This window comes from Coffea arabica, chromosome 5e (genome assembly GCF_036785885.1).
Source record: "Coffea arabica cultivar ET-39 chromosome 5e, Coffea Arabica ET-39 HiFi, whole genome shotgun sequence".
In the NCBI taxonomy this organism is placed as follows: Eukaryota; Viridiplantae; Streptophyta; class Magnoliopsida; order Gentianales; family Rubiaceae; genus Coffea; species Coffea arabica.
The window spans coordinates 54,761,898-54,775,059 of record NC_092318.1 but is presented as its reverse complement, the minus strand read 5'-3'; the positions used below and the strand labels follow the sequence as shown (position 1 = coordinate 54,775,059).

Below are 13,162 nucleotides of genomic sequence, written 5' to 3'. Positions count from 1 at the left end.
GCAGTGATTGTTTAGCATGTTCAGTAGTAGCTTTTGACTGTATGATTCCCAAAAGTTGAACAGCAGTAAAAAAAAAAAAAAATGAAGTCCAACATTGTTATCACAATTAACCAAAATCGGTTAAGGTGTCATGGACTAAAAATGGTTTCTAATCCTACTATTTTTTAAAACATACAATTATAAAGATATATTAGTCTATATATCCGTATTACTCTATATAATTATTACAAATTTTTAATGCCCTTGTTTTTATTCTTATTTTTCGTTCTATAGAAAAGAATAATTAATATGTTATTTACTAATAGTCCGGGCATCCAATAACAATTGCAGGATAACCGCTTGACAAAAAAACATTGTTCATGGGGCAACTCTCGCTTTTATATTGTTAGATAAATATCCATATTTAATGTATATATATAATTATTATAAAATGTTTCCTAATGGCTCTAAATTTAATGTGTATATATTCATTTTTCCTAATGGCTCTAAATTACTCTAAATTGAAAAGCAATGTTGTATGCTATTTTTTTATTATTCTTTTAGTCAAACATGCAACATTAATTACATTGTTTCTTACATTAAAAAAATTAAAGTATTGTAAATTTCAAAAACAATGTAATAATACATGGCTCTTAATGTGGATTAATGATCTAATATTAGTGAGTGACATTATACAAAAATATGAAAGAAAAGCAATTCTTGTGATTATATTGATTAACTGTTTTAATTTGTGCAAAAAGAGAGAGAAAGAAATAGGCCCATATTTATGGAACTTAGTGAGTAATAGAGATATACATAAATATAAATGGGTATCTTTATAATTACCTCACCCAAACCACATAATTTATACAAATCATACCACACAAAATGTTGACACTGCATTGTCTCAATTATAGTACTTTATTAACCATTATATTACAAAATATCCTTCATACTTCACAAACTATTAACACTATATTCACCCGACCAATTTACCGCACTATTATTTTAGAATTCAAGCCAAACTTATACCACCTATATAATTCTCTATACTACAACAAATATACAATAACTAAAACTTGTGCAACTTAACACCGGAAATATTCGCCCTCCTGCGCAACGCGCAGGCCGTCCCAACTAGTTTATAATTTTAAAAGACGTCCAACCAAAAGGTCCAAAACATAACTAAACTGCTACTTTTAAACAGTTCGTGACATTATTGTAACTAGTGCTTGCTTGAGCCATACCTAATGTGCGTGCAATAAATTAAAATAAATATATTTATCAAAATTGTCTCTTTGTAATATTCTCTTACTAGTTAAATTGAAAGATGATGGAAGTTGACCAGATTACATGAAAGTGGTGGGGAGTTACTCCGTGTGAAGAAAGTAGATAACCTCAACAAATAACTCTCCACTAATCGTGGGGAAGTTTTTTTTTATTTAAATAAATTGGAATAAATTTACTCTTGTTATTAAAGGTAGATTAGAAATTTTAAAAAATGACACTGTGATGCTCAAGCATTGGTAGATGTAAAATCTAGTCACGTTATCTGTTGTTTTGGGGAACGAAAATGGGATACAAATATACTAGCGTGAATATCTGTGTTACGCACGGTGTTTACATTATTTAAAGAAATTTAAAAGAGATGTTGAATTTTAAAAAATTTTTTGTAACAATATAATTAAAGTTTGAGATTTGTCTAGCAATAGTTCAAAGGATCATAAAATGTGTAGATTATTTAAGAAATGCATTTTTGCGGAAGATGGATCTTGAAATAATAATAGAAATTTATATTAGAAAATAAATGATATATAGATAGGAATGAATGTAATCGCATGTTTTATTTGATTTCAAAATAAAATACTTACAAACATTATACATTCGATTTGATAATCTTGAACAAAGATACGGACATTTTTTACACCAATCAACTTTTAGTAAGAAAACCAATATTGGTGGTTTAATTATTTCTGTTGAATTTTGATTTTGTGGAGTTTGTCCTACAAAAAAAAATATTCAGTATGACTTGTATTTCTTGAGAAGGAATTTTTAGTATGGGTAAGTCAGAATGCTTCCAACTCTTCATTTTTTTTTTAATAAAATTTTGACTTTTTAAAATTATTATATATCTTTTCATGTCTTTTGAATTCAAAAAGTGAGAAGTGATTGCACTTACATAGGATTTTGATATGAAATCTATTAATGTGAGCCTAAATAAAAAGGAAACATCACCAAACCTATTAAAAGTAAAAAAAAAAATTAATATTTTACCCTTCGACTTATTAATTCTAACTGAAAGGGCAAGTTATATGAAAAATAAAAAGAAAATAATATTCATTGCTCATGGATTTAAAAAATCAAGAATGATACCATTCATGAATAAAGAGGAAAATCAAGAATGATACCATTTAAATTATGAAATCACTAGCTAAACAACAACAAAGTACTGTAAGCTGAGCTGAGAATAAAGAGTTTGACGGAGGACGTGTGAGAGAGAGAATGCAAGAGAAGAAAACTGTAACCTGTTACTATTACTTAGTACTGTTGTCCTTGAACAATACAGCAAAGTATATATGTGCTGTCCTTGCAAAACTAAACTAACCCCCTGGACGGCAGGATGGGGGGAAATCCTAACAAAAAATTCAATTCATGCGTCACATTTTGTACTTTACTCCTTTGCATATGGTACAAAATTTTGTGCGGCTAAAAATAAAGGGTGTCCCCTTGGCTACTACAGTCTAGAGCTGGTAAACGGGTTTTCCTTTTGCTTCTGTTTTCCTCTGCTTGCTTTTTTTTTTTTTTTTTGGGGCTAATACGGCAGCATCCTTTATAGCCTCCAAGCTCTTTTTGCCATCTCGGCTCCAGTCAGAAGTAAACAAAATGGCACCCATCATAGCCTGACACAGAGATTGAGGTAAATAAGAAATACTACTAAACTACTGCTAAGAAAACACTACTAAGTACTACCGCTCTATTCCACAGCCCGTATTACTACGTACCAATTATTATTATTATTGCGAGTAACAAGAAGAAGAAATAGTAAAGTAGTGCCGCCGCTACTAAATACTCCATTAGCAGTACTAATAGTAAAGCAAAGCAGGTTAGCAAAAGGAGGAGAGAGGGTTACTTGGATCCACGGTGACCAGCATTGCAGTCCCCCCGAATTCACAAGTCCCCCCCGCTACCTTGGTTCTCTGCCAATAGCTATTGAAGGCGTAGGATGCATGGGCCACCAACGTGTCGGGCTCAAAGCACGACCCGCTGGGCTGGATCTGATCGCATTCTGCTCCCGAAACGCATGCGTAGTTCATGGCCTCCTGGATGATTGGCCCTGGCACTGATGGCTTTGCCACGCACCAAAGGGCCGACGCGGGTTCTGTAAGCGGAGAAGGTGGCGGCACCAGCGGGGATGGGTAGACGTTGGGTGGCTGGTAAACTCGGGGGCTGCTGGGGGGGACAAATCCTCCTCCTCCTCCGGCGCTACCAGGTGGGTTTGGGACGTAACCGATTGGTGGGCTGGGCGGAGAATAATATGGCGCTGAAGGCGGTGGCGGGCTTGGAACAAATACAGATGGACTGGGAACATACGTCTCCGGGGGGCTTGGAGCTGCGATACTAGGCGTCTCCGGAGTCAAGGGAGGAGTTGGATATATAGATGATTCTGGCGGGCTAGGGACTGCGATACTAGGCGTCTCCGGAGTCGAGGGAGGAGTTGGATATATAGATGATTCTGGCGGGCTAGGGACTGCCGTCCCAACTGGGCTTGGGGGTGGGCTTGGGTTGGGGAATGGGAATGATGGGGAGTAAGAGGAGGAGGGTGGCGTCGGCGGCGGCTGCATGGGGAGGGTGGTTGGAGAGGGCGGGGGCAGCTGGGGAGTGAATGGCGGCGGATTCACGCAAAATGGAGGAGTGTTTTCTAGGAGAGGAAAGGGAGCGAGGGAATCATATGGCGGCAATGAGAATGGGGAACTCACCCCGTTACCGTAAGGCTGCGTATTTGAAGAAGATTCATCCAAAGGCCTGACCATGTCCACCAGAATCTCCATCAATCCGTTCATATTTTTGGCTTTTGGGGGATTTGGAGGTCCCATCTCTCCTGAATTGTGCGTAGAAGCCCTGACTAATACATCATGAGCTGCTGCTCTTCTTGCATCTGCGCATGCAACTCATTGAATCAAATATTGAAGCAAGTTTACTTAAATACACAGAGAGACTCGCTTACTAGTTATTACTAAAATTACCCAACACAACACAGGTGTCTGTCTATGTACAATATATGGCGGCAGATATATAACTCTTCTAATAGTTGACTGAGACTGAGCAGCTAGCTCAGCTTAGCTTAGCTGGTTGACCGACTCACTTCCTGTGGCTAACTCGTCTAATAGTAATATGCCTGCATCTTCTTCTACTACTTTGCAACACATGTACAACTGCAAAATGCAACTACTAATCCTTCTTCCCCAACAATAATGCCAATCAATTGGAAGGACAACAGGAAACGAAGGAATAAACTAACTGCAAGAACACACGTTCATGGTACTTACCACAATGTGAGAAGAAACAAGCAGCAAGGCACAGATAAAGATTTACTACTAATTTGCAATTGAGGCTCCACCACACTCTGCATTTTCCCCCCATGATATGTATTGATTGATCTGACCGATTAAGAAAAGAAAGAATGCCCCCCCGAGGCAATCGAGTCCTCCCTCTCCTGGTTTTAATTTGTACTTTTGTATGGAGGAGGAAGAGAAGCAAAATGCAAATGGAGCGTGTCAAGTGGAGTGGATGAGCATAATTAAGTAGCTGCGACTGCGAGGATATCTAGCCAAGAGAGCAACCGCGAGAGAGACGAGCAGTAGCCAACCGGCATGGGCATGTCGGCCCAAAAGACGATTCTTTCTTTCTTTATTTCCTTCCTTTAGCAGGACACTTCATCAGGAGAAAAAGAAAAAAAAATTAAATACCCTATTCAATTAGTAAGTAGATTGTAGATCAGAGGCGTGTGTGTGAGGTTTATGAAACAAAATTTAGGTGGCACACAGTACACACACCACCATATCCTTTCTCGATTAGTAGTGTATTTCTTTCTGGTTACTGTGCGTAGCAAGCATATATTCTTGCTTCACCTCAGAAAAATGCCAAAGGTGGAGGAGTCTTTCTGGAGTCTTTTCATTTGCTTGCTTTCTACTCAAAGAGCTCTCTCCCCCTCTCTTTTTTTTTTTTTTTTTTTTTTGTCTCAGATAGAATACACAACAAAAGTCTGAGGAAAGCAGATCAGCAACGGGAGCACGAGCGCATATATGGATGGATTCATGGATGGGCGGAAGGTCTGTTCTGTTAATTACTGGTCAACATTAAAACACTATACACTACCGTACACCGTCACAGCATTAATTCAGAATCTTCGACAGTAACCCATCATCAATAATTCATAAATGATTGCCCTGCTGCTTGCCGCAAATTACTACCTAGTAGGCTAGTAGTAGTACTACTACTAGTTTCCAATAATTTTTAATCTTCTGGTTTGATTTCCTGATGTCTGAAGTCTGCATTGATCAAGACCGTGTGACTCTGAGTAGGAGGACAAACTCAGAAATTACGTACAAGTTTGTGAATTCTGAGCTAACCGGTTACTATTAATTTGAGGTGATCACCATCATCATGATAACTTCACCGGAAATCAAACCAGATGCCATGCCCACTTTAGCATCACCGTTCTCTCACTCGCAGGTAGCAGTAGTAAAGTGCTACTGAAATGCCGCCTAAAAAATATATGGCTGATGGTTTATTAAGGAGTACTATTGTGAAATGCTTTAGAAATTCAGGAACTTGAGCATCCAAAAAAAAAAAAAAAAGGATCTTGGAAACCTCATCTACCATGAAGTTTGCACTCAAAGGCGCGATTGGGTTGTACGTCTTTACAGTCACGCCTTGTATGATCTGATGTATTGTTGTTGCTGGTATAAAACGAATTGAAGGCCGTCGACGAATTAAATCATCTCTCTCATCAGTCTCACACCTTTATATCAACAACAGGAAACCATCCACCCACCATACAGAGCTTGATCAATTTTCTCCAAGTGAGAGCTGAGCTCCTCTGCTTCAGTAGTTAGTACTAGTTCGTTTTGACCTTTGATTTACCAATCCATCGGCAGAGAATTAGCCAGCTGGAGTGCTAGCCGATAATGGTCACTGATCACCTAATTCCCCTGTAACTAAGCATTTGACGATGGTCGAGTAATCGGTCCAGCGACACGAGATGTCAGGTCAGAATGGTGAAAAAAGTTAGGCTTTCTTTGGGGGTTAGTATTAGCATAATGGAATAGTTTCGGGAGTCAATAATTAATTTAAGATGGGGGGAAAATGTGCAATTCTGGAATCTCCCTCCGTCGACGCAATTCAAATAAAAACCGAGAGCGCCTTTGATTCGTTCCTTCAACGGTAAACTGCTTAGTGCTCACCCAACATTCAAAGAAGACGAAGAAAAAGGAAACCTTTCTCGTCTAGTCGCCGTCGGCAGCCGTCACTCTACTTGTCTAGTGCCGTCCGTCGGTGTAGTGGTTCGGAGGTATCGTTAGTAGCAGTACTCCCCATTTGTTGCTTCTCAAAGAAATTCATTTTCGATTTCAAAGTGCGAACACTTTTAGTCTGCTTCACTTTTACTAAAAAAAAAAACCCTAACTTCATGGTTATGAGTACTAAAGAAACCCTAATCTTTAGTAGTTATGAGTACTACTAACTATTATATCTTCCTCATTTGATTGTTTCAAACGCCAGTTGTACAGTAACCGTCTTATCTTTCACAGTTCCATGCGCTCTTATGGAGTACTAATCAATTTATGCCGTTCTGGAACACACACACACACACCAAAAATTTTGGAAGACAAGTGAAGTAGTATAAAATAGTAAGTGAAATTTGTTTGATTGGTTGCTTATTACGAAAAGTTCAAATCAGGTGAAAGAATTTTGAAGGAAGGGAAATCCCACTCCCCCCAATACATTCTTTGAACAAAAACAAGAAACTCTCTGCCCTCTCAATCTGAAGCAAGAAAATATTTGTGCGAAAACAGCACCGGACGCACAAATGGTGGCCGTTGCAGTTAAGGTATTCCAATCCACTCTTCCATTTCGCTTCTTCCTCTTAGGAAACTACTTGCTTCTGCTTTCATTTTTATTTCTCTTTGTTTTTTTCTGTTAATTCTTCGTTCAATTCTTGATTTCTTTCTTTCTGTTTCTAAGTGAAATTACTGCTTAAAACCACCAGAAGTTCAATGTACGGTATATGTCTTTGATGATATGCTTCTATTGAATGAATGAATCAATTTTATTAGGGTAAATCCAAACCTTCACATCAAGTCATCGAGGAAGACGCCAATAAGTCAACCAAGAAGAGCAACACTGGTGTTAATTCCTTTCTTTTTCTTTTCATTGAACCGTTAATTCATTGACTTTACTTCAGTTGCTTAATTTTGTTCTTTATTTTATTATTCTTGATGCTCCCTTAACGTAGCCCTTGGACGACTCCCATCTTTCAAGATATTTGCAGAACCGCCACCACCATCTAATGGCGGGAGACGTTTGGGCAGTGCAACTGGCTCTCAGGTTTTAGCGTTTAGCTTCCTTTTTGTCATTTATCCATTTTAAATTTTGTGTCCAAATACTGCGCAATTTACATGACATGAATGTATTTGAGCATTTATGGTTTGTGATATACAGACTGATGTGTGCTTTTGTATGTGGTTTTTGCTGTTATTTCATTCACTACAAAGAGTGGTATCAAGAACTTGGAGAAGAACAATGGCAAGAAGGACAGTTCTGGTAAATTCCTGTACTTTTTGATGAGATATTGAATTTTGTGTCCTGGGAACTTAATTTGTGACCTCAACTCCTGCTTCAGTGAAAGCAAATATCGGAAGAAAAGTTTTGGCTGATATCAGTAATGTCAGGGGAAGCTTTTCAGGGCCAAAGGCACACAATAAATCCAAATCATTGTAAGTGAAGTTTGCCATTCAAAAAGCAGGCTTTCTGACAATTCATCTATCTCATGTCTTCCTTTAGCCCATTCATGGATCTAGAATCCGTGAAAGCCAAGGTGAATATTCGGTAAAACATGATTAATAAACCTGAAAAATGGTTTATTTTTCCCTAATGCTTATGTCATGAAATTGTACATGCATATTAGCTTACAAATCAAAGAACTACGATGTATTAGACTATATTGTGAGGGTTCTTATACACCACTAATTTGACATGTGTTTGCCATGAGGTTTAATACTGAAACACCATCTTTCAAAACAACCTATGCTTAGATCAGCAGTTTCAGAGGAACCGTCTGTCATTTACCTTTCATCCCCCTTGGCATAATACCATTTTATAGCATTATTGTTAATTCGTCTTCCAGGTGTATTTCTAGGAATTCAGCGGCTGGCACTCAGGCTGGGGGTTGTTCATCAAGAATGCCTTTCACTGTATGCAAATCAAAATTGTTTCACGTGTAGTGACTTGTTTTGAGCTAATTTTGTGATGTTTCTTTTGACCTGGACTGCTTTTGTTATTTTCAAGAGGTATAATTGAAAAACTGAACTTTTCAGTATGCAACAGACACTGAATTTTTGTCATCATGAAACAGGGAATTGTGCGGAACAACATGACTCAAGCTTCTGGAAGCCACCACACTGTGAACAAGGGTAAGACATTTACTTTTGAAAAAGATTTGAATAACCTCTTAATGATGTCATTTTCCTGTCTTGGATGGCATTAGCTGACAAGGATATAAAGATCACTTCCTCTAATGACCTTGGGACTTTGACTCGAGGGTGCAAATTCGTTGACACGAGTAGGTAAAGATGCTTCAGCTATTCTCGTCTATTGTTGAATTTGTACATCAAGTATGCTAGTATTTGTTTAGTAGATCCTAGAATATCTTCCTTAATGAAAGTCTAATCTTTTTTCTTTTCTCTGTATGTCAGGAAATCTCGTGGGGATTATCTGCCTCCAATAAGGTCTGTGGGTTTATGGACAATTCCTTGATTGATCTGTTAATTTTGGATCTCTTTAGTGACATTGATGTACCTTTTTTTTTATGTTGCTTGAAGAAAATCTTTCCCAGTAACAGAACAAGTCAAAAAGGTTCCTATGAATGGTACAAAGGAGGTAATGAAAATACTTATTTACTGCCTATTAGTAAAACCATTTATGGTTTGATTTTGAGATGTAGAATAATTAGGTCCTCCACATTAGTATTGATGCTCTTTCCTTTTCGGATATCTATGCTTTCCTTGTAGGAATCTACTGAAAGCTCTGAGAGGCGTAGGGGAAAATATGGATTTCAAGGTGAGATCCCATGAATTGAGCAGCTTGTCCACATTTTCAGTAAGTGCAAAAAAATTAACGACATTATTAACAGTCTAATGTGCTGTACCCTTTGTTGCTTTCAGTTAACTCCAAAGTTGGCAGAAATGTGGCTTCCCGGGTGCACAACTCTCAGAATCATCTCCAGAAAGTTCGAGTTAGTGATGGATACATGGTTATGTAAGTCATTGCTTATAATCCGCTTTAAGACAGTTTTTGCTCTTGCAACAGAATTCACGCTTCACAGCTATTTCAAATAATTCTCTTCAGGGTTTTGCAAACTGTGACCAGAAACTTTATTTGCTTTTTCATCATATTGTGTTTCTTGCCTTCTGATAATTTGGCGGGCAAAAAGCTTAATTTTCACGTCTTGTAAGTTCAACAAGCATAGTTTGAGTTTTGGAGTAAAATCAGTTTTTGTCCATGTGCTTAAAAGTTTCTATTGTATTTCTCTCCTTGTAGAGCTGGAATATTACTTATGCAGACATTATGAATAGGTCCATTAGAATTATAAGCCTTAACTCTATGGCCAAGAATCTGACAGAGAGAGAGTGTGTGATAAGAACAAGGTTCTCTCAAAATTAATACATCATACTAATAACTGCATTTAAAACCTTGAATTCAGGGCTTCCAAAGGTCGACATAACTCTAGACCCGGAACAATTTCAAGAAGATCTGTCAAAGTAAGTGAATTATTATTTTTTATCTTCAAACTGTGTGACTATGTTGCTGTTTTTATTATTTTTTATCTTCAAATTGTGTGACTATGTTGCTGTTTTTGTTGTTATGTTTATGCAAGCCAAGTGCGGAAACACGTTCACCATCCCAAAGGAAAATGATAGAATTTTAAGCACATCAGATTAAGCATAAGAACTTCTCATTTCATTTCAATTTATTACCTTATATATAGCAGAAAATGAGTCTGCTCTACGCCACTCTAGAATTCTTCCCTTGCCTAAGTTATGTGTTGACTCTGTTTCTTGCTGAAACCTTTGATATGGAAACTCTGAAGGGTGAGAAGGCTTTTGTTAAATATCTTGTAGAATCTTGAAGGAAGTTTCCTTATGCAGGTCAGGTAGGAAAATATTCTGTAAAAATCATGAATTTGTGTGATGTCATTTAATGCAGATATGGATACTCTTTACCGATTATTATGTACATTTTCTTCTGTCTCTCTTTCTTCCCCAGTGTATATTTCTATGTCCGCCTCTCTCCGCAGCCTGTAGGCACACTTTCAAGTCTGCCCTTTCTTTGTCGAAGCTACATGCTATTGTTCATATTCAAATCAGGATGTACTCGAGTTTGTACATGGAATATTTTTCTTGGTGATTCAATACGGGGCATATTAGGATGGTAATTACCATCAGCACCACATCATATTTGCATCAACTGGTCTATTTTACAGTTCATTAAAAGAATAATTTAGAGCATATAGTTTCCTTTCCTAAACTAGATATTAATTTTAAATGGATGTCTAGGTTGAAAGGACCTTAAACTCAAATGGTGTTTGTGGCTTCAATAAGCCACCTGCTGGTTCTGCTGCTTCGTCCAACAGAAAGGAGGAAAAGGCCAAATGTTCTTCAACAAAACATGTTGCATCAGTAATTCTCAGTGGACAAACTGCTCAACACGATGTTTCTTCTTCTAGCAAGAGTGACTCAGATAGAACTACAGCAGATAATGTTTCTAGGAGAAAACCTGATCGAAGAAAATCTTTTACTTCTTTACTGATGGCACAATCAAAGGTCACTGCTGGCCTTTTCTTCCTATGGACTTCTGTTTCATCCTGCTAGAGGCTTAAATGTCTTCATATTTTTCTGCTGCTACTAAAGGAACCTGAATTTCCCTTGTAGGATGATTTGCCAAATATCTATGATAATCATAATCATCTTGAAGTTACTGAATATGTTGATGACATCTATCAGTATTACTGGGTTTTGGAGGTGATTTTCGATCTCATTTCTTCATTATGTTATTTTAATTCTACCTGTTAATGTGATTTTCTCCTGGAGTTATAGACACATTCAAAGCATGTCTATAAATGCAAGGTTAATTTTTACTTTTTTAATCACATCAATGTTTTTGTCTGACATTATGGAAATTGGCTCTTAACACAGGCACATAATCAGCCGTTGAAACATTATTTGGATATCCAGAGTGAAATTACACGTCAAATGCGTGGCATATTGATCAACTGGCTCATTGAAGTTTGTTTTCTTATGATAAACATTTTCTTAATGCTTTTTGAACTTTTTTCCTGTTTTTTCTTATTACCACCTTTTTTTCAGGTACATCTAAGGTTTGATTTGATGCAAGAAACACTTTTTTTGATGGTTACACTATTAGACCAATTTTTATCCTTGGTAAGCATCGGGAAGAACAAAATGCAGTTAGTTGGCCTTACTGCACTCTTGCTGGCATCAAAATATGAGGATTTTTGGCATCCAAGGGTAAATTTATGAATGAATACAACTTCTGCAAGTTTCTTATACATAATATACTGTTGTGCAATTGAGGTAGTTCATGAAGGGTCAACTTTCTTTGGTTCTTGGCTACAGATCATGGACTTAATTGGCATTTCAGCAGATTCATACACAAGAGATGAAATGCTTGGAATGGTGAGTGAATTGCATGTTTACAATATTTATCAGCAGGTTTTGATCTAGCATCTCCAAGTAGGTATTCAAATAGTACAAGTTTGTGCTTGTTTGCTCTTGGTAGACCAGTCAAGCAAGGCACTTTCTTATATAGTACCTGTCTTCTTTCTAGGAGAATACTTTTCTAAAGGCACTCAAGTTCCGTCTGAATTCACCAACTCCGTATGTCTTTATGCTACGGGTCCTTAAGGCTGCTGGATCAGATACAGCGGTATGTCACAGACCTTTTCCAATGTAGGTTGATTAAACAGACTATTTTCAAGGATCTTTAATAAGTGCTTCAGAAGGGTATCATTTCATCTGTATTTTTGGTGTTTGTGGATCACATCTGTAACTTTCTCATCTTTTTGCCTTCCTAGTTGTTTTGATGTTGGTCCCTAATCTGTAACGTCTTTTGTCTATTGGGATTTCTGCCAGTTTGAACATCTTGCCTTTTACCTCATCGAGCTGTGCTTAGTTGAGTACGAGGCTTTGAAATATAAGCCCTCATTGCTATGTGCATCAGCCATCTATCTCGCTAGATGTACAATGGAAATGAATCCAACATGGACCCCACTGCTTGAGAAACATTCCCGCTACAGAGAATCTCAAATCAGGCAGGTTTTTGCCGGTTGAATATTCTTTATCAGGTTGCATATATCTATCGTGATTTAATCATTTTCAAATTGGAATATCGCAGAAGCTGCGCAGAGATGATCTTGAAATTTCACAAAGCTGCTAAAACAGCTATGCTGAAAGTAACATATGAGAAATACATGAGGTTTGAGTTCGGCAGGGTTGCAGCTATAAATCCAGTAGAAGTGCTTCCCCAGTGCAGTCATGAAAATCAATGTTACAAGAATTGAACAGAGCTAAAATTTAGATGATGAGGGCTAGATGGACTGCTCATATAATGAGCTGAAACCAAATCCATTGTAATCTTGCCCAGACATGCGACTCAATTGTCGCTGAAATTGTTGAACATAGATGTTGTATTGAGAAATATGATTCTAAATGGTAGGAGCCAGACACTGGTTTGGACGTATTGTGCACTATAATTAGATTGAAGCCTTATATCGGACCTGAGCGACACCAGTTTTACTCTGCAGGAGGTGTACGCTTGGTAGGAAATAAAGCAAAAGGCCAGCCTGAAATACTAGCAAAATGACTATCATAGCTTTTACAAAAGATGG

At 37.5% G+C, this 13,162-nt stretch overlaps 2 protein-coding genes across 2 annotated transcripts; one reads left to right on the top strand and one right to left on the bottom strand.

The window, feature by feature from the left end:
* Nucleotides 1–2,482: 2,482 nt before the first annotated feature.
* Nucleotides 2,483–4,895, bottom strand: LOC113687829 (uncharacterized). The gene is made up of 3 exons (XM_027205352.2): nt 4,527–4,895; nt 3,110–4,135; nt 2,483–2,879 (listed from the first exon to the last, which is right to left on the bottom strand). Exons 1-3 carry the CDS (start codon nt 4,618–4,620, stop codon nt 2,848–2,850), a joined length of 1,152 nt encoding a protein of 383 aa, XP_027061153.1. The 5' UTR covers nt 4,621–4,895; the 3' UTR covers nt 2,483–2,847.
* Nucleotides 4,896–5,889: 994 nt separating this feature from the next.
* LOC113720262 (uncharacterized) lies at nt 5,890–13,014 on the top strand. The gene is made up of 22 exons (XM_027245179.2): nt 5,890–6,550; nt 6,938–7,087; nt 7,314–7,383; nt 7,493–7,584; nt 7,752–7,800; nt 7,880–7,973; nt 8,384–8,450; nt 8,612–8,669; nt 8,744–8,822; nt 8,952–8,984; nt 9,078–9,135; nt 9,267–9,315; nt 9,420–9,513; nt 9,959–10,016; nt 10,812–11,078; nt 11,187–11,276; nt 11,451–11,540; nt 11,622–11,783; nt 11,892–11,951; nt 12,103–12,201; nt 12,408–12,586; nt 12,670–13,014. The coding sequence occupies exons 2-22, from the start codon at nt 7,067–7,069 to the stop codon at nt 12,833–12,835; spliced, it is 1,935 nt and encodes a 644-aa protein (XP_027100980.2). The 5' UTR covers nt 5,890–6,550; nt 6,938–7,066; the 3' UTR covers nt 12,836–13,014.
* The last annotated feature ends 148 nt before the right edge of the window (nt 13,015–13,162 follow it).